At 26.4% G+C, this 21,442-nt stretch overlaps 1 protein-coding gene across 2 annotated transcripts; it reads right to left on the bottom strand.

The window, feature by feature from the left end:
• Positions 1 to 2,702: 2,702 nt before the first annotated feature.
• On the bottom strand, positions 2,703 to 13,344 carry LOC117174881 (uncharacterized protein DDB_G0274353). Of its 2 annotated transcripts, none has more exons than XM_033364289.1 (2): positions 12,899 to 13,344; positions 2,703 to 4,264 (listed from the first exon to the last, which is right to left on the bottom strand). In XM_033364289.1, the coding sequence occupies exons 1-2, from the start codon at positions 13,012 to 13,014 to the stop codon at positions 3,490 to 3,492; spliced, it is 891 nt and encodes a 296-aa protein (XP_033220180.1). In that variant the 5' UTR covers positions 13,015 to 13,344; the 3' UTR covers positions 2,703 to 3,489. The 2 variants fall into 2 exon arrangements, with proteins under 2 accessions (XP_033220180.1, XP_033220181.1); XM_033364290.1 differs by having other exon boundaries at positions 2,703 to 4,261.
• Positions 13,345 to 21,442: the final 8,098 nt, after the last annotated feature.

The raw sequence follows: 21,442 nt of genomic DNA, 5'->3' as shown, positions 1-21,442 counted from the left end.
AAATCCTTAAGAATTCTTTAAAATATTTCAGAAATTTTTTGTAATCGTTTGAAATCTTGTCAAACATTTTTAAAACCTTTGAAATCCTTGAAATCTGGTGTACTGCCCCCTTGTTGAAATCTTTTAAAAAATTATCGTATTGTTGTAAAATCTTTATGAAATTTTCGAAATCTTTTGACAACTCCTAAAAAATTTTGAAGTTATTTAAAATCTTTTGAAAGTTTTAAAATCTTTATACAATGTTCGAAATCTTAGCGAAGTGTTCGAAATCTTGGTAAATTCGTTGGAATTATTTAAATTATTACAAATCTTAGTAAAATATTTTGAAATCTCCTAAAAAATATTGAAATTGTTTAAAATCTTTGAAATCTCCTAAAAAATATTGAAATTGTTTAAAATCTTTGAAATGTTTCGAAATCTTACAAATGTGGTTTAATATACCCTTTTTAAAATCTTTAAATTCTTTTTTAAGAATTAAAATCTTTGTGAGATGTTCCAAATTTTTATGAAATGTTCGAAATCTTTGGGGAATTTTGGTGAAAACTTTTTAATCTAGAGTACACGCCTTTTTTGAATGCTTGAAATCTTTGTTAAACATCCGTGAAATCTTTCTGAAAAGTTTGAAATCTTGAGAAATATTTTGTAACCTTTTGAAATCTGTCATACCCTCAAAAAAATAATAAATAATGTTTATAATATCTAAGTAGAACACCTAAAAAAAAGTGCCTTGAAATATCTTTATTTATTCTATAATAAACAAAAGAAAAATTATATCTTGACGAATAAAAAAATTTTCATCAGCAAGATTTTTTCTAAATGAGATATTTCTTTCACAATAGGCTAAAAGATTTAAATTACTCATCGCATTTCAATAAAATTACTGCTTTAAAATAAAGAAAAAAAATGAATGATTAAAATTTAAGGTTTTCGTGAAGAAATCAAGGAGATTTCCAGGTTTTCAAGGTCACTAGACACCCTGACACACATAACCACCCCTCGAAAATTCCAGGTTTTCGAGAAAGGACAGTCACCCTTAGTTTCGAAAACAAGACTTGTTTAGATCTTATAAACTTTATTCTGAAAACCTCCTCCTACTTTTCAACTTCTATACAGAAACTCACATGCATGCAGAAAGAAGAAAATGAAAGAAATTTACACGTAATGATAAAAATGATTGTCTATTCTACCCTACTCTATTCTCATCTAGCGTGTGGACTGACTCTATCCAATAAAAACTGATAATCGCTCATCAATTAATGATTCTCCTCATTTTATTGTACATTAAATATAATTTAGGTACCAAATCAGTATTATCTCTATAAACGCGCAATATATCCCCGAGGAAACAGAGCGTAACAACATTTCCTCCCTGATGTCGCCGCAAAAAATCAAGACTCCCCACTTTAGAAGGCAATAAATTCGCAGAAAAAAATGGGAGGAGGTTCGAATAAGAACCACACGAATCTGCTAAGTTTTCTGAATAAAATGGTGTTTCTGTAATTTGCGTAAAAAAATTTCGTTTTGAGCTTATTAGCAAAATACAAGTAAAAATGCTGTCGCGAGGCCCATTGTTGAGACACGTTAACTTCCACATGATCCCAGAGCTAAGAGTATGTTGGAAAAAATTTGAAAAAAATCTGGAGTGTGCTACAACATGTTTAGAATCCAGTAGAGACATTAAAATTTAAAAATATTTAAAAATGTCAGTTTTGCAAGGATTTTTGTTAAATGTTTTTATTTAGGGATTGAATGGAGCTATCGCGCTGTTTAATGGCTTAAAATGTTTATGTACCCTTATTCCTATTTCTACCACAAAACTGAATAAAAATTAGAATTTCGCGATTAAAGTCGCTCAGAATAATTCGGAGTTTAATGAGGCGAGGCTCCTGATATAAAATTTTGATATCATAATACAGTATCAAGCTTGAACACGAATTATCTTGTATTTTGTTTATTTAATATAGTATAGTATTATTTGTTCTCTTAGGTGTTGAAAGAAAAAACTATAAAATGATTTTCAAAAAATTCCAAAAACTTAGAATATATTGAAAATTGAGTTTTTTGCATTATAATTTAACTCTTATGACTTTGTTGCTGTAAAGGTGCATTTTTTAAAATTATTTGTAATAAGATACATTTGTCAAGAAATATTTTTTTTAACCAAAAATTTCAAAAACTTGAATTTTTCAAAAATTAATTTGTAAATTGAATTATTTAGAGGACAGTGTAAGCTATCTATGCAATTTTTTTCAGAAATTCAGTATAAACATTCGTTTTTGAAAAATTCAAGAAGGTTTTGACATTTTTTGTTTCAAGAAATTTTTGTTCAGAACAGCACCATATTACGAATATTTAAAAACTACGCTTTTATAGTATTACAATCACAAAAGTTATTGAGAGTTCAAAGAAAAAAGACCAAATTTTTCAATTTTGTGTATCCTGTAATTTCTGGGAATTATTCAAAAATAATGTTAGGCTTTTTCTTTCAACACCTACAAGAACAAATACTACAATTTTCATAAAAATTACTAACAATGACGTAATAAAAATAAAAATAATTCTATTTTCGTACTGGTTTCTGTATTAATTCAATTCGCATTTAGGCGAAACAATAAGGGGAAAGAGTACAAATTTCTCTAAAATGGCGAGAAAAAGAGGAAATATTTAAAAAATGGTAAAACAAGGGGATAGGGTTAAAAGTGTGAAGTCCTCTATTTTCAGTTTCCAAAAAAGTCCACACTTTCTTTTCGGCTAAATGGAAAAATATTTGTATAAAACTACATACGGTGCAACATTATCTTATTACGAATAATTTTTAAAAAATACGCAAATGTAATTACTGATATAAGTAAATCTTTCACGCATTTCAGTAGCGAATTGACAGCCTAAAATAAATACAAAATTATATTATAATACCGAAATAAGTGTACTATATTAAATAAACAAAATACAAGATAATTCGTGTGCAAGCTTGATACTGTATTATATCAAAATTTTATATCAGAAGCCTCGCCTCATTAAACTCCGAATGATTCTGAGCGACTTTAATAGCTCCATTCAATCCCTGACTAAAAACATTCAACAAAAATCCTTGCAAAACTGCCTTTTTCGAATATTTAAAAATGTTAATGTCTCTACTAGATTCTAAACATGTTGCAGGACACTCCAGATTTTTTCAAATTTTTTCCAACATACTCTTAGCTCTGGGATCATGTGAAAGTTAACATGTCTCAACAATGGGCCTCGTGACAGCATTTTTACTTGTATTTTTCTAATTAGCTCAAAACGAAATTTTTTCACGCAAATTACAGAAACACCATTTTATTCAGAAAACTTAGCAGATCCGTGTGATTCTTATTCGAAACTCCTCAAATTTTTTTCTGCGAACTTATTGCCTTCTAAAGTCGGGGATCTTGATTTTTTTGCGGAGATATTAGTTAGTGTAACTTCAAGGCTCGAAATTGCAAAACTCCTCTCAATAATTCAACCTTAAATGTACATCATTTCTGCCATGTGGGACATCTTCTTTGGAATATGGACAAACTCCTCGAAGTAGCTGGCAAGTTCGTCAATCGTAACGTCACAAGGCGGTGGAGAAATTCTCGCTTGCAGAGAACACGTATTATTATTATTATTATTATTATTACTGTTACTGTTATTATTGCTATTGCTCGTAGCAGAACTCGATGAGGATTGTTGTTGACCTGGGGCATTTGCAACTTCCGTTTGTCCACCAGCAGCACCTCCTCCAGGACCAGGGCCTCTTTTTAAACTCGGCATCGTGTTGCTTCGGGCCCGCTGGAAGCTACTTGTCTGGTAGCTCTGGTTCGCCGGGATGCTCGCGTCATCCTTGACGAGCCGCGTGTCGTGCTGACTGATGTTGAGCGCCTTGAAATCCTTCGTGACCGAGCCATGACCAAAAGTCCGCGAATTTCGACTGGGAATACTGAGTTTGCAGGCCTCCTCGAGCAGATTGCTCGCGGGAGTTTCGTTGAGACAGCTGCCACTGGACGAGCAACCGTTCAACTTGAGGACCGCCTCGCGGATGATTGAGTTCTTTTTCGGTTTGTCGAGGACTCTCCTCTCATTCTTCGACGGTTTGAAATTCGTTCTAGTTTTGATACCGCGAGGGCTCACTATCGAGGGTGTCGGCCTGTTCGGCATGGATTTCCGTCGAAATAGGTAGCTGCTGTCGGTTGGCGTGCCACCCTTGCTCGTTATACGAAAGGGGTTTGTCGCTTTTGCCTTGTCGGCTGTGAAGCTGCTGAAATTAAAGATAACATGTGTTAGTTGGCCTCGCACCTTTCCCGGTTCCCAGACATTTTTCAGGGTCAATAAAATTAACAAATTTCAACTCTAAAACTGAATACAGTCATCACAGTACCTATTGTCGTCAAAAAAGGTGAAAAGGTGACATTTTTTTTCTAGAATAGGTGATAAATGGGTGATAAACAAATGTTAAATAAGACAAACAAGTGGTGATTTGTTTTAAGCCGAGAGATGCCCAGAAGTTTTTTTTTTTATTAAAACGAGAAATAATTTTCAATTTAAAAAAAGTAAAAACTATTTTTTTACAAAACCATTTAATTTTTTACAACATAATTAAATCCGTTACAAAATTGTTGATTTTTCAAACAAAAATGGTGACTAGTTTGCACTTTTAAACCATAAAAGTTCCATTTTTAACCAAAAAATTAAGCAGATGAATTTCTACTGAGAAAAAAACTTAATTTTCAATTAAAACAACAACGATAAAAATGGATTTTCTACAAAAAAAGTTGAATTTGATACTAGATTTATTAATTGTTAACAAAATAGTTTAATCATCAACGAAAATAGATAAATCTTCAACTCAGAAGTTGCATTTTTAACCAAAAAGAGATGAAATTTCTACCAAAAAGTGAATTATCTACCAAGAAAAAATCTTCAGTCAAGAATGAAAAATAATGTTAAGTGAATTGTTCAATTTTCAACAAAAAAGATTAAGGTTTATCACAAAATTTTATAGTTGATATTTTCACTACAAAACTTTAATAAAAAATAAAAAACAGTTAAATTTGACCAAACAGTATATATTTTCAACATGACTATAATTCGACGAAAAAAAAAAAGAGTTGATTTTCTACCAAAAAATACGAATTTTCAACAAAAAAACATAGTTTTTTAACCAAAATGTTGCATTTTTAACCAAAAAAGTTAAATGTTTAATCAAAAATGAAGTAGATAAATTTCCATTGAGATTGAATTCTCAATAAAAATAGAAGCGAATTTTCTACAAAACAGTTTAATTTTATACCAATTTGTTAAATTTTCAAGCCAAAAAGTCTAATTCTCTATCAAAAAATTTAATTTTAAAAACAAAAACATGAAATAACAACAAAAAAGTTAATTTAGATTTAATCATCTGACTTTTTTAACAAAATATTTGAATTTGTAGTTTAAAAAAACTTGTTTACAACAAAACGAATTTCTAATTTAATTTTTTAACAAAAAAAAAACGAACTTTCAACTAAAAATATGAATCTTCAACGAAAACAAAATGAAATTTTAAAAAATTTATTCAACTTTCAACCAAAGACTGGAATTTTTAATAAATAATTTTTTTGGTTCAAAATTCTATTTTTTGGTTACAAATTCTACTATTTAGTTAAAGATATAACTATTTTATTGAAAATTAAAGTCTTTTGATAAAAAGTAATTGTTTTTGGACGAAAAATTATATTGTTTGGCAGAAAATTCATTTTTTTTTTAAATTGAAAATCCATATTTTTTTTAAATTCAACCTTCTTCTTTTTTGATTGAAAATTAATTTTTATTTGAAACGTCAATTATTGTTTTTTTGTTTAATAAATAATCCCTTTTACTTAAAAAAACATACTTTTTGTGAAAATTCAACGATTTTTTTTTTGAAAAAGTAATCGTTTTTGGTCGAAAATTTATACATTTGTAGAAAAATCTTTGTTTTTTAGTTGTTGAAAATTCACCTTTTATGTTTGAAAGTTAATAATTTTTATTAAGAAGTCCACTATTATATTTTTGGTGTTTAGTACAAAATTCTACAAATTGTTTGAAAGTTTATTTACTTTATTGAAATTTAAACTCGGTTCTTAAAAAGTCACCTTTTTTTGTTTAAAATTAACCTCTTGGTACAAATATCCATTTTAATTGAAAGTTAGTTCTTTTTATCAAAAACAAAACAAAAAAAGTATTATATTTCTTTTTCAGAATTAATCTTAATTCAACTATTTTATTAAAAAGTGATATTTCTAGTCGAATATTGGTATTTTTGGGTTGGAAATGTAACTGCTTTCTTTAAAAGTCATGTTCTTTGGTGTTAAAAGTTGATCCTTTTTGATTAAAAGCTAATTATTTTTATTAAAAAAAAAAAATTATATTTTTATTTTATAATTAATCTAAATTCAACTATTTTCTTAAAAAGCAATCTATTTTTATCAAAATTTCAACTGATTTATTAAATTTAAATAAAAAATTTTGGTGTAAAAATCCTCATTTGTTATAAAAGTCATATTTTTTATTTGAAAATTCGTCTTCCTTGCTTCAAAATTAAACTGGCTTGTAAAATATTCATCTTTTCAAATTAAAAATATAAAATTATGTCTGAAAATGCAACTCTTACTGGTTAAAGTTTTTAATAAAAAAATTTTGTATTTAAATACATAATAATTTACGCGTATAAAATTGAAGGTAATAACATTTTTCAATATAAAAAAATATAAATCCACGTTATCACTTTCAATGCTTTACATTAAAAAATCAATCGATAAACTTTAAAATTTTCAAAATTATATGACTTTAAGGAATTTTAAGCTAGAAACATCAAGTATTGAAAAATTGAATAAATTTTAACTGAACACTTCTCAAATTAGAAATCCAATTATATTATTTTTAAATAGTTAGTCAAAATGAATTTTTTCTGCAATTTTCAGAAAATTCTATGTTCTTGAAGTTCTGAACGTTCAAATGAAAGAAATTTTTTACTGGTGACTTTGTAATCCAAAAAAAGTGCTAAATGTTTGTTTATTTATATTGGAAATAATTTACTATCAGAAAGGAATTATAATGCACATTTCAAATTGCAGTTGGAACAATATTGATTGGAAAAATAGAAATGTGGAAAAATATTTCGTTAATTTGAACGTTCGGAACTTCAGGTACATAAAATTCTGCATTTTTTGAAAGTAGTTAAAGTTTAAAGCCTTTTTATTACATTTTCAACCAAAAAGATGCATTTTTAAACAAAAGGATTAATTTATTACCAAAAGAAAGATGAATCTTCAAGAAAATGAAAGAATTAACAACCAACAAGTTGAATTTTTAAGAAGGAAAATATCTTCTTAATTCTCTAATAAAGTAGTTCAACTTTAAAAGTCAGTTGTTAAATTTTTAAGCAAAAAGATCAATTTTCTAACGAAAAAAGATGAATTTTAAAAATAAAGATTAATTAACTAACAAAAAATACGAATTTTCAATAAAATTCAAGAATTCTGAACCAAAAAAGTTGAATTTTCAACTAAAAAAGATGATTTTTCAAACAAAAAGATTAATTTACTACAAAAAAGACGAACTTTTAACAAAACTCGAGAATTCTGAACCAAAAAGTTGAATTTCCAACTAAAACAGGAGAATTTTTAAACAAAAAGATTAATTTATTACTAAAAAAAGATGAATTTTCAATAAAGTTCAAGAATTCTCAACGAAAAAGAAGACTTTTTCATAAAATTTAAGATTTTTCAAGCAAAAACTTGAAGTTTCAATTAAAATCCACGTTATCATTTTCAATGCTCTGAATTAAAAAATCAATCAATGAACTTTAAAATTTTCAAAATTATATAATTTTAAGGAATTTTAAGCTAGAAATATCAAATTTTGAAAAATTGATAAATTATAAAAAAATCCTGCAAACTTTAGATCATGTCTTTACAATTTGGATGTTTGAATAACAATTGACAATTTATTATTTGTGAAAGGCTTCAAAAGAATAAAAACATTTTTTTAAGATTCCTAGGAAAATTAAAAATAACTTTTCATTTTGAACAATTATTTTAAGAGAATATTTAAAAAGTTTTTTAAAGATTTAAACAAAATTTTCAAAAAAGATTCTAGACGATTTTAAGAAAATTTTCATGATAATTTTTTATCTTTTTAAAACACCTAAATATCTTTAAAAATTACTCAAATTTTTTCTAAAAATGTTTATTTGTAAATTATACATCAAAATTTAAAAATTTCACTTACAAATTAAGCATTTTTCGAAATTTTAACGATTTCAGGTTTTCTATGTCAAACAATTCAGTTGAAGATTCTTTATATTTGAATATTTGGTTTCAATTTATTTTTTTTTTTAATAAAAATTCAAATATTGCTAAATATTCAATAAATAATTTTTTTTTTAAATTAAAAATTTCAAATTAAATGGGTTAAAAATTGAATATTTTAGACTGAAACAATATTTTAAATTGATTAAAATCCTTTAATTAAGAATATATTATTATAAAGTTATTTTTAAGTTGAAAATAATTTATAAACTTTCAGTCACACCCTCACATTTGTTCGATGACTTAGACTTTCAAATTGAAACCGTTCAAGTTTTAACGTTAAAATCTGAAAATTCTTAAATTTTTAACTGGTTCAAAATCGTTTTATCAACTCGTTTTTGTTTACTTTTTATTACTTAAAGTACAGATAAATTAAAATTTTTATTTATTTATAAAATAAAAATGTTTTTATCCAAAATTTTCAATATCAAAGGCTTTCATTTTTTACTTGTTCAAGTCTTTAAGAAAGCATTTAACAATTCTTTAAAATAAAAATGTAAGCCTAGAAATAAAAATCTTAAATGGAAAATTTTTTAAGTAATAAAATTTTGAATTAGGCATTGTAGGAGTTGAAAATTCAAAGCTTTTTTTTAAAGTTTGTCTTTTTTATTTTAAAGTTCACCTGTTTTGGCAGAAATTAAATATCTTTTTCTTTATAAAAATGCAACTGTTTGGTTAGAAATTATCCCTTAAAGGGCATACTGGGTGTAAAACACCCAGGGACTTATTTACGCTTTAACAAAACGTACCAAATTCAAGAGAATGGAACGAGTGGCGCCAGGTTGAAAAAATTACATGAAAACCTATTGTTCTATGTCATTTTCACATAATTTTGATTTTCATCATTTTTATAGGCAGTTTAAGATTAATAAAATCGTTTAATCACGCAAAGTACGGTGTTTCGTTTTTCATTGAATTGAAGCTTTTATTTTTTAGAATAAATACTTTCTTTGGAACGAACGCTATAAGATCAATTTTATTTTTGAAGCGCCGTATCTCGCAAGTATTCAAGTAAAATTTTAAGTAAAAAGATCAAAAACTTACAAAGTTATGAATTTGAGAGTGAAAGAAGTCATTTTTTAATTTTTTCCCGAAAAAGATTTTTTTAACTACTTTAAATTTCAAAAACTGTTATGAAACCTTTTTCTCCTTCAACTAGATAGACAAAACATCATTAATTGATTTTCCATTATGCTCTTTATGTAATTTTACTTTTTGTTTAAAATTTATATTTGGTGTTGAAAAATAAACTGAAATATTTTCTGGATGAAAGTTCCACTTATAAAAAAAATTGTTTTGTTATTACAAATTCATCTGCTTTAGTACAAAATTAATGTTTTTTTGTATAAAAATGCAACTATTTGGTAGAGAATTCCACAATTTGGTTGAAAATTCATCTTTTTTGGTTAAAAAAGTTCGTCTTTTTGGATTGAAGATTAAATTTTTTTCGTAGAAACTTATATTTTTTGTTAAAAAATTCAATTTTTGATGTTACTGAGTTAACTGCGTTCTATTATCGATGAAAACTCAACTTTTTTCGTAATAAAAAATTGATAAATTTTATATTTTTTGTCATGAATTTTCAACTATGAATCTTTACCTACAGTAGGTGAATTTTAAACTAAAAAGAATAATTTGTTACCAAACCTACAGTTTTCAACTGAAATGATCTATAATTTAACATGAATATTTGAATTTTCAACCAAAAGATTAATGTTTAAAGAAAAATATTAATTTTTTTTTGTCCAAAAACGTAAATTTTTCAACTAAAAACATAAATTTGAAACTAAAAAGATTATTTTTTTAAAGAAAAAATGACAACTTTTCAACAAAATACATTAATTTTCAATGTAATAATTTAAATCCCAAATAAAAATGACAAATTTTCAACCGTATAATTTAATTTTGAAGTAAAAAAGATCACTTCTAAAAAATGGATTTTTTAACAATGTATATAAATTTTCAACTAAAATTATCATTAATTATCTGGTATATTTAAATTTTTAACTGAAAAGATTAATTTTCAAAGGAAAGATTAATTTGTTTACCAAAAACGTTAATTTTTCAACAAAATACATCAATTTTCACATTTTTCATAAATTTTTTTTACATAAATCCATATTTAACTGAAGTACTTGTTTTTTGCAACTAAAACCATTAATTTCCAAATAAAAGGATTTATTTTCTATCAAAACGTGACAATTCTTCTTCTTCAAGGTAAATTTCATATTTTTCGACAAAAATGCAACTATTTGTTAGAGAATTCAACAATTTTGTTAAAATGTCATCGTTTTTGGTTAAAAATTCGTCTTTTTGGATTGAAAATTCACTTTTTTTAGTAGAGAATTATTTCTTTTTAAAAAATGTATAGTTTGATCGGGAAAACTCAACTAAAATCTTTTTCAACAGAAATCACTTTTTTTGTTAAAGATTTGTATTTTAAGTTGAAGTTATTTCTTTGGGTAAAAGTTTAATTATTTTGTTGAAAATTAATCTTTTTTAATTGAAAATTAAACTATTTGGGTCAAATTTTAACTACATTGTGAAATTTATTTCGTTTTAAAATTCCTATTTTACTAAGGAGTTACCTTTTAAAGTAAAAAAAAATTTTTTGCTTGGAATAAATTAATACATTTGCAAATTTTTAATTTTTATATGAAAAACCCTATTTTAATCGTACCTTATAACGTTTTCCAAACAAAATATGGAAAATGGAATACGTAAATAAAATTGTTAACAAAAACGAAATTTTAACATATTTGAACTTTAAACCGAAAAGACAATGAATTTTTTAATAAAAATTTCAGTTTTTGACCAAGAGATATTTTTTTTTAAAGAAACCAAGAAAGTTGCAACCAAATTGTTGCATTTTGAAGCCAAAAGGCTTATATTTGGAACTAAAAAGATGAATTTTCAACACAGAAAAATTAATGTTAGAAAACAATAAACGAATTTTTTTAGCTAAAAACAATCAATTCTCATCAAAAAAATGTAATAATGAATTTTCGCAACAAAAATTAATTTTAAATTAATTTAACTTGAATTTCGAAGCCAAAAAGATTTTTCACCAAAAAAGCATAACTTTTCAACAAAGTTGTTATATTTCCAATAAAATAATAAAATTTACAATAAAAAAAGATGAATTTTCAATACAGAAAATTAATTTTATGCAAAAGGAAGACGAATTTTCAACAAAGTAGTTGATTTTTCAACTAAAAACGATACATTTTGTTACAAATTTTTAACAATAACGAAATTATCAACCAAAAAGAATGCATTTTTATAAAAAATATTATATTTGGAACCAAAAAAGATGAGTTTTCAACACAGAAAAATTAATGTTAGAAAAAAAGAAACGAATTTTTAGCTAAAAACGATCCATTTTCAACAAACAAATGGAATAATTAAATTTTTATTAACAAAAACATTAATCAAACAAAGAGATGAATAAGCAACTACGATTAATCTTGATCTAAGATAATGAATTTGTAACAAAAAGTTTAATTTTTCATCAAAAGAGATTTTTTATTTAAGAAAACAAGAAAGTTGCAACCAAATTGTTGAATTTTAAAGCCAAAACGTCAAATTTTCAACAAAAATTCAATTTTCATGCAAAAATTATGGATAAATTAAAAAAAAATTGTTATATTTTTAATAAAATAATAAAATATTCAAGCAAAAAACATGGATTTTTAACAAAGAAGATTAATTTTATACAAAAGGAAAACGAAATTTCAACCAAATGGTTGATTTTTCAACAAAAAACGATATATTTTGTTGCAAAAAAGAAATACGTAAATAAAATTTATTGTTAACAAAAACGCAGTTTCAACATATTTCAACTTTAAACCAAAAATATTACTTTTTTACAAAACAGTTGAATTGTCATCCAAAAAGAATGCATTTTTATCAAAAATATTATATTTCTAACCAAAAAAGATGAATTTTCAAGACAGAAAATTCATTTAATAAAAAAAGGCAACAGTTGAACTAATTTTGTTTCTAACCGTGGCTAAAAAAGAAATTTGAGTACAAAAGGGGTTATTTGTACCCAAATTTCTATACAAATTGCCGGATTTTTCCGTACGTGTGGACACTCCCTTTGTTATAATAATGTATTATTTTTAACAAAAAAGAAAAATCATTTAAGAACTTTTTCTAGTCCACAAAATCACCGAGTAAAAATTGAGTTCATCTGAACATTCAGAACTTGCAGCACATAAAAATGAGTCGGAAATTCCTCGCCCTTTAAATGTTCCAATACGCGAAATCTTTGCCTAAAATCTGTTCCTTTCATTTTTCAAAGATTCGGGTTAAAACACCGAAGGTCACTCGAAACAAAAGGTGAAAGAGTACTCACGAAGGTTAGAGCTGAAACTCCGAGTCTTTATGATCGAAAACGTCGAAAACAAAGGCAAAACAGATTTTCGGTGGTGCTTTTTGGAGCACACGATTCACGAACTGTCAATCCGAATTGAGAGAAATCACTGGCAATTTCGCGAAGGGAGAAAGGGATATGAGCAAGCGCTTTTCCAGAGCATGCGAGATGCGAAAATACTTACTGAGGGCAGGTCGACGAGACTCGATCAATTTCGAGTTTTTCCAAACTCGCCGGCAAAACTTCGTCTGTCATGATTCTGGCTTTTTCGGGATCCTGGCTCAATCGCCTCGGGAACATGGCATCGTGGAGGTGGTTCTGTTGACAAACAAAACCTGAGAAGAGGCTTTCGAAAATTCGAGAAACTCGCAGCCAGCGAGCGATAGGTTAGGATGACGACACTAAAGTTCGAAACGCAAAACGACGGAGCTCTTTGCTAACTGCGAAGTTATCACCAGTTTCACGTGATTCGAACACTTTCAGCACTTGAAGCGCGCACCTTTTTCTGAAAATTCGCATCTGATTTACAAGAGGGTTGCCCCCAAAAGGTTTCAGAGCGATCGTGATTAATTATTCACTGCAATAAACAGTACGTAAATAAACACACTACTTCGTGCAACTACCATTTTCTTCCTCTTGACTCACCAGCGGAAATGACCAAGCTAGATGCGCGCGCATATTTGGATCAGGACTTGGCGCCATTTTTGAATCTGGCAGTGTTTTCTCGAGGCGCGCATTTCAAAATTTATTATACTGGGGCAAAGAAGGCTTTTTCTATTTTTTTGCCAGAAAATATAAATTTAGTACGACAGTTTTAGATAATAACGTTTAATGATTTTAACGATTTAATGATTTTATTTATTTAATGATTTTATACTAATTAATACAAAATTTTGAACTATTTATGTGTTGAAAGAGATAGAGAGAGAGAGATTTGGAGTTTGGAGGAAACTTTAAGAATGTTTTATAAATTTCCGGAATCTTTTCAAAATTTGAAATATTTGTAATGCCTTCAAAACTTCTAGATATCCGTAATATCTTTTAAACTCACCTTTCAAAATTCTTTTAAAACTTACATTATTTCTAAAACTGTTCAAAACTTCTGCAAAATACAATAAAAAAATCTGCAAGATTATTTTTTCACAAATTTTGAATTGTTTTGAAATATTCTTGTAAAATTAATTTTCGAAAATAAAAAATTATAACAAATTTGTCAAGAAAATATATTTTAAAAATTTTCGAATTTTGCCCAATTTTTTTAAGTGCTGCAAAATATAACGGTTGCTACAATCTTTTAAAATCTTTTCGAATATTGTCTGAAAATTAACGTTTCAAAAGAAAAAATTATTAAAAATTTTCCTAGGAATCTTATGAGTATTTTTTATTCTCTTGACAATTTCCGAAAATCCTTGAAAACCATCACCATTTTATTTCGATATTTTGTTACCCACATTTTGTTTTAAATTTCCTGAAATCTTTTCGAATTTTAAATATTTTAAAAAATTTTCCAAACTTTCTAATTATCTTTAAATGATTCGAATTCTTCCTGCAGTTTTTAAAAGTGCCACAAAATTAAAAAAAATTTTCCTAAAATCTGCCAGGTCATTCTTTGGCCATTTTGCAAATCTTATAAATTAAAAAATCTTTTTATGACAACCTGTCAAAAAGCTACCCTTTGTTTAAAAATTTGAAAATCTTTTCAAGTTTTAAATTACTTTAGAATCTTTCCATATTTTCTCAAAAATCTCAAGAAATTTCAGAGAAGCTTTCAAAATCCTTAAAAAACTTCAAAACCTTATTTCGAAACTTAAAAAATCTGCTTTTGTTCACAATTTTTTAATTTCATTTTGAAACTTTTGAGCCTTCTCAATAAAAAATGATATAGTTCAAATTTTTAATAATTTTTTTTTCTAATTCTGCAAAATAAGAAAAACAAAATATTTTTTTATACTTCTTTATCAATATTGGAAATAGTTTCATTTTAATTTTATTAAAAAAAGTTTTTGATCAATTGTATTCGTACTTAAATGCTTAGATCTGAAAACAAGGTAATGAGTATTATCAGTTTGTTTCTAAAGTATACAAAATATAATTATCCTAAAATTCTTGAAAAGAGTCAAAAAGATTTAAAGATTTTACGATTAATAAAAAAAATATAGAAACTTTTTGAGCAAATTCAAATGGTTAAACATTTAAAAACTCTTAAAACATTATGAAATTCCTAAAGCTCTTGTACAATTTTTCAAATTTTTTTAACACTTTTAGACATTTTTTAACATTTTATACAATTTGAAAAAAAATCAAAAAGAATCTAGATTTTTTTTGAAGATTCAAGTTTTAAAATGCTTTTGATTTATTGAAAATTTCGAAATATCTTTTAAACTGGATCAAATTTTTTGCTTAAAAAAATTTTCAAAATTTTTTAAAATTAGAAAAAATTCCATTTAAATATTCTTGAGTTTTCGACATATTTAGAAATCTGAAATATTTTTTAAACATTTCTAAAATTATCTTAAAAAATTAAGTTTACAAAATAACAAATTATTTGAAATTTTCTAACGAATGATTTGGAATTTTTTCGAAATATTTTTAAATCTACATTTTGCTTATATTTTTAAAAATATTTTTAAACTTAACATTTTTTGAAATAGCTTTTAAAAGAATTCGAATGTTGCCTATAATTTATAAAAAATTCAACAGAATAAAAAAAGTCACTTAAAAAGTTTGAGATTCTTTTTTGACAATCTTGGAAATTTTGTCAAATGTTTTGAAACAATTTTATTAGATGCTAGAATTTTTAATAATCTTCTTATACTTCAAATTATTTTTTCAGCTTTTCACAATTTTTAAACCTTCACAATAACTTTAAAATCATTTGAATTTTGCCTAAATTTTTTTTATTCTACTGAGGAAAAAAACTTCCTTTAAATCTTCTAGATTCTTTTTGCAATAATATTTGTAAATATTCTTTTAAAATTAATTGTTTTAGATACAAATTCGCCAAAAATGTTCAAAAAAATTTAAAGAAATTTTTTTATTTATTTCACAAGCTTACAAAATTCTTAAGAAACTTCAAAATTTAATATGCAAAAAAAAAGTCGTAAAATCTTTCTAGGTTTTAATGTCTGACAATTTTGACAATGTTAGGAAATTATTCTTTGAATTAAAAAATAATACAAAAATTATACAAAAATTGTTTTTAACTTTTTCAATACATTAAAAAATTTTCCAGAAGGTTCCAGATTTGATTGCAAAAATTTTAAAAATATTTTACTTTTTTAGAAATTCATTAAAATGTTTTGAAAAGATTTTTAATGTTCTTATAAATTAAAATTATTTCTTGAAAAAAGATCCTATTCCATCTTCACTCCATTGGGAAAAATTACAAAATTGATTTAATTAATTTAAGCAACTTTGTTTTTGGAGACCATCAAAAACGGTATTGAAAAATAATAAAAAAACTTTCAAATATCTTTTGAAATAAGTCAGTTTTCCGACATTTAAAAGAAAATGGAAATTAATCTTTTAAATTAAAATTTTGATAAATTTTAAATATTGAAAGAATTAAAAAATTAATTGGTTAAAAATGACTGCTTTATATATTACAAAACTTCTCTATTAATATTAATATTGTTTTTTATTAAAAATTTATTTAGTTTTTCATTACGATGGTATTATTCAATGAAAAAACTTCCCCTTTTTCGAAAAGATTACGATTCCTATCTTACCGACTTTCTTTTGGACCATTCGAATTCAATTGTTAATCAATTTTCACAATTAAAAAAAAAATTCAAAACATATTTAATGTGTAAAATAATTTTTTTTTTAATTAAAAAAAGTTAGTTTGTATAATGTCGGTAAGGTAGGAATCGTGGAATTATCACGAAGCCCCTGAAAAAAGGCAATACAAATTACGTCCTTGTATGTATGGAGTCACTTTTCAGGCTAATACTATTTTGAAAATTGAGTTTGTAGAAAATAGAGAAATGAAATATTAATAGTTTAAATATTTTTTTGTCTTTAAAACTATGTCTGGCGTACATGAAGTGAAACATGCATTAAAGTTGGAATATAATCCTTGTGTTATATGACTGTCAGACACAATAAAATTTATGTTTGGACGTTTAGGGCTCGTAATTTATTCCTTCAAGTACTAGATGACAGTTCTTAGAACAACATACTAGTTTTGCGATCGGAAATGCGATCTCGGATATTTTGACAATGGATGCACGAAAACAAATCGTCTGCATTGTTTAAATTAAATTAAAATCAATTAAAACGACTTTTTAACACTATTTCGTATTGTTGCTTTCTACTAAGAAGGAAGTGAAAAGTTCATAAAACTTGAATCATAGATCATAAGAGGCCCTTTAAAATGAGTTCTAATAGAAGTCTTTGTGACCAACAGTTTACGAGATATTAATTTGTTAATTAAGGGTAGGCTTTTCAGAGAATCGTACGCCTCAATTAATGATCTCTTTTATAAAAAAAACTCTAATAAGATTTTTCTTATCAGATTTTAAAAGTGTAACTTTAGAAGTATTCAAAAACATTTTTTCTTAAAATTCGAAATCCAAAAATGGCTGAGCGGAGGAGTGGAAGGTTTTTTATTTAAGCAAGAAATTTGTTGTATAAAAATTATGTAAGAAATTCACTTTTTTAAGTTGTATAGAGGATAGCTGTCCTTTAAGGAAAACCAATTTTTAGATATAAAAGATTTTCTAAAACATTTTTAGTAACAAATTTTTATAAATAATAATTTATTTTCTTAAACTTCAAAATGCTGAAAAACTGAATTTTGTCGGAATCTTCAAAAATCTATATATTTTTTTAATTGCTTGTCTTATGTACACGTTTTATATTATTTTTGAATTGCTTGGAAAATTCTGAATATTTTTTTAAACCATCTGAATTTTTCCCTAAAATTAAAAAAAAATCAGTGTAAGCTTTAAACCCACTAAATATCCTTTAAAATAATTCGATTTTTTTATTTCTGTATAATTAAAAAAATTACCTTAAAATGTTTGGAATTCTTTTTTGAAACTTTTAAAAATGTTATGAATTTTTTTTTTATATTCTCTAAAAAAATCATTAAAAAAATATATACATTTTTAATTTTTCTAGGAAATTAAATTTTTTCATTCTCATGAAGTCTTCCAAAATTTCAAAAAAAAAAAATGAATTTCTTCGCAATTATTAACAATCTGAATTTTTAATCAAATTTGTTGCAATATGTACAAGTTTTAAATTATTTTTGAATTGCTTAAAAACGTCTGAAAATCTTTCAAAATTATCTGAATCTTTATTAATTTTTTTTTAATTCGCCATAAACTTTATATCTTCTAAATATCTTTAAAATAACTGGAATTTTTTTAATACTGCAAAATTAAAAAAAAAAGCTTCAAAACGTTTCAGATTTTTAATAATAATTAATACTTTAGAATATTTTATGAATTTCCGGAATCTTTTCAGGTTTTGAAATATTTGCAATGCCTTCAAAACTTCTAGATATCCGTAATATCTTTTAAACTCACCTTTCAAAATTCTTTTAAAACTTCTTTATTTGTTTCGAAATCTTCAAAAACCTACATTTTGCTTCAAGTTGCTTGAAAATCTTTTCAAACTTTACATTATTTCTGAAACTATTGAAAACTTATGCAAAATACAATAAAAAAATCTTTAAGATTATTCTTTCACAATTTTTGAATTGTTTTGAAATATTGTTGTAAAATTAATTTTAAATTGCTTAAAATCTTCTGAATATCTTTCAAAATTATCTGCATTTTTATTAATTTTTTTTAAATTCGCCATAAACTTTAAACCTTCTAAATATCTTTAAAATGCCCTGAATTTTTTTTAAGCTGCAAAATTAAAAAAAAATGCTTCAAAACGTTCCAGATTTTTGAGATTATTTTGGAAATTTTTTAAATCTTCTAATAATTCTATAAACTTAATAAAAAAAATTATTTTAAATTTTCCTGGGAATATAGAGAACATTTTTTTATTCTCTTGAAATCTTTCATATAAATCTAAAACTTTCTTTAATAGTGGATTTAAAGTATTCGATTGAAATCTTCTGAAGATTTTAATTATTTTTGAATCTTTTTAAAACTTCTGAAATTTGTAAATAATTTTTCAAGCCATTTGAAAACTGAAAATTAATCTTGTGAGAAAAACTCAAATCATTCAAAGTTTTCTCATAGGTCTAAAATGGTTAAATTATTAAAGTCTAAATTTGAAGGTATTTACAAATGTTATTTCTTAAATTCTAAATTTTGAAAAAAAGTGATATGAGAATTGCACTTTGTAAAGCGTCTAAAGGATAGTTATTCTTCAAGGACAACTAATTTCTAGATATGGAGCTTAAAAAAAATTTTTTAAACAAATTTATATAAATGAGAATTTTTTTATACACACAGTTGATGAAAAAATCTAAAAAAATTTTGTTATAACCTTAGGAAAAGGAGGGAGATTTTTTTCTCTTTTAATATTATAGGTGCTTTACATTGAAACCTGTGTGATTTATTATTGCATGAAATTAGGATTTTTTAAAATAATTTGGGTAACAAAATAGGAAAATTATAAGACAAAAGGTCAACTAAATTTGATAAACAAGAAAACCCTCATTTGCAAGCCCCTCATTTCTCCTAAATCCCCTACCTCAGTTCCACACACGCCTCTTGTATTTAACTCTCACTTCCCCTATTTCCCCTCCATTAGTTTCCCCTACTTCCCTCCCCCTCATTTCCCATCTTTCTCCTACTTCACTTACTACATTTACCTAGTCCCTGTCGTGTAATTTCTTCTCACTTCCAGTACTTCCCCTCCCTTAATTTTCCCGTATTTTGCCAAAAATTAACAGTTTTAAACAAAAATCATTAGATTTTAAAGGTTTATAATTTTTGAACAATTTTAGGTTGCGATAGTATTTGATCTAAAACTGGCATTATATAAAAATACTTAGATTTAAATACGTTGTTTCGTTTTGTTTAAAATAATGAAATTTACAATTTTGAATTTTTCTATCGGATACTGACATTTTATTCAAAAATCATTAGATCTGAAGCTTGCTATTAAGACGTTGCTTTACGTTTTTTGAACTTGCCCCTAAAATAATTTCTTCTTCTGCTACCCTTATTTTCATGTAATTTCCATGTTCTACTTTTCCTCTCCAAATTTTATCCCTCGCTTTCCCTCACTTCCCCAACTTCCTTTTAATTTAATTTCCCATATTCTCTCTTCCACGTCCAACAGTGCCCTTGCCCTATTGCCCCACCCACATTTCCATTTTTATCACTTATCCTATTTCTTCTTCTATTAATTTCCCCACTTATAATAACTTCCTCTTCTTGATCTCATCTGATTTTCTCTAGTTCTACTCTTCTTATACCTCTTACTTTTTCACTCCCCCGAACTTTCTTATCATCCCTCACCTAATGTCACCTTTTTCCCTATCTCCTCCCATAATTTCCCCTCATTTACCACCATTCATTTCTCATCACTTCATCTAATTCTCATATCCATCTTTTCTTCTACTACCTTCCAATAATTTCACTTCACTTCCCCTACTTCCCCATATATCATTTCTCCTCACTTCTCCTACTTCTTCTCCCTCTATTTCCATCTCCTATCATTTCACCTACCATCCTCCAATAATTTTCCTTCACTTACCCTACTTCTCCGCCTATCATTTCTCCTTCCTTCTCTTACTTCCTCTCGCTACATTTCCGTCTCCCCTCATTTACCACCTTTTCTAATACGTTCCTGACTTCCCGTCTTTCTCTGCTCATTTCCACCACTTCTACTCCACGGTACTTCCCGTACCACCCCCCTCATTTCCTCTCACTTACTTACTCCCTTCCATCACTTCCCATAACTCACTACCTTCTATTTCCCATCACTTGGCCTACATCTCATCTCATTGTTTCCTCATTTTCTTTCAAAAATTTAACCTTATTTTCCCTATTTCTCCTCTTATTATTTCTCCTCACTTCTCTTACTTCCTTTTCATCAATTTTCCCTCACGCCTCCAACGTTCCCATTCTACATTTTCAATTACTTCCTCTACTACCACTTCCTTCATTTCTCCATAGTTTCCCTTATTTCCCTTGCATCCTCTCATCTGATATCACTTCCTTTATTTTCCCTGCACTAAATTCTCCTAATTCCAAACTCCGTATTTCCGCCACTTCTCCTCCTTCATTTTCTTAGTCCAGCTCCTGCAATTGTCCTTCAATTTCCCCTACGTCCATTCCTCTGATTTCCCATACTTCTCATACCATCATTTCTCTTAACTTCCCTATCCCCATTTCTCCGCACTTCTCCTACTTCTTCTTCCATCATTTCTTCTCACTCCTCCTACTTCCTACATCCTTATTTCCCCACCCCGCATTTCCAATTACTTTTCCTACTTCCCCTCCCCTTATTTCCCCTCTTTTTCCCATACTATCATTTATCCTCACTTCCCCTCCTAGAAAAAAAGTACGAAGGACGGACACCCTACCGAAACAACAAGGCAATAAGGGCTTCTACCTGAGTTACGAAATTAAGAAAAAATAAAATCCTAAATAATTATTTTGCTAGTATTTTACACAGGAAATTGGTATTAAAAAAAGCAATGGTCTGTTTGTCTATAAAAGAATATTCAATATAAATTCTAAAGAGATATCAAATTTCATCAATATTATCTTAAAAAATTGTCCTTGCATTTTTCGCATATTAATGTAGA

This window comes from Belonocnema kinseyi, chromosome 6 (genome assembly GCF_010883055.1).
Source record: "Belonocnema kinseyi isolate 2016_QV_RU_SX_M_011 chromosome 6, B_treatae_v1, whole genome shotgun sequence".
Classification (NCBI taxonomy): Eukaryota; Metazoa; Arthropoda; class Insecta; order Hymenoptera; family Cynipidae; genus Belonocnema; species Belonocnema kinseyi.
Note: the sequence above shows the minus strand (reverse complement) of the source record. Positions and strands in the feature narration are given on the sequence as shown.

Coding starts and splice junctions, on each gene's coding strand:
- LOC117174881 (XM_033364289.1), bottom strand. CDS start 13,014: ATGTTCCCGAGGCGATTGAGCCAGGATCCCGAAAAAGCCAGAATCATG. Junction 4,265..12,898: donor GTCTCGTCGACCTGCCCTCA/GTAAGTATTTTC, acceptor CTTTAATTTCAG/CAGCTTCACAGCCGACAAGG.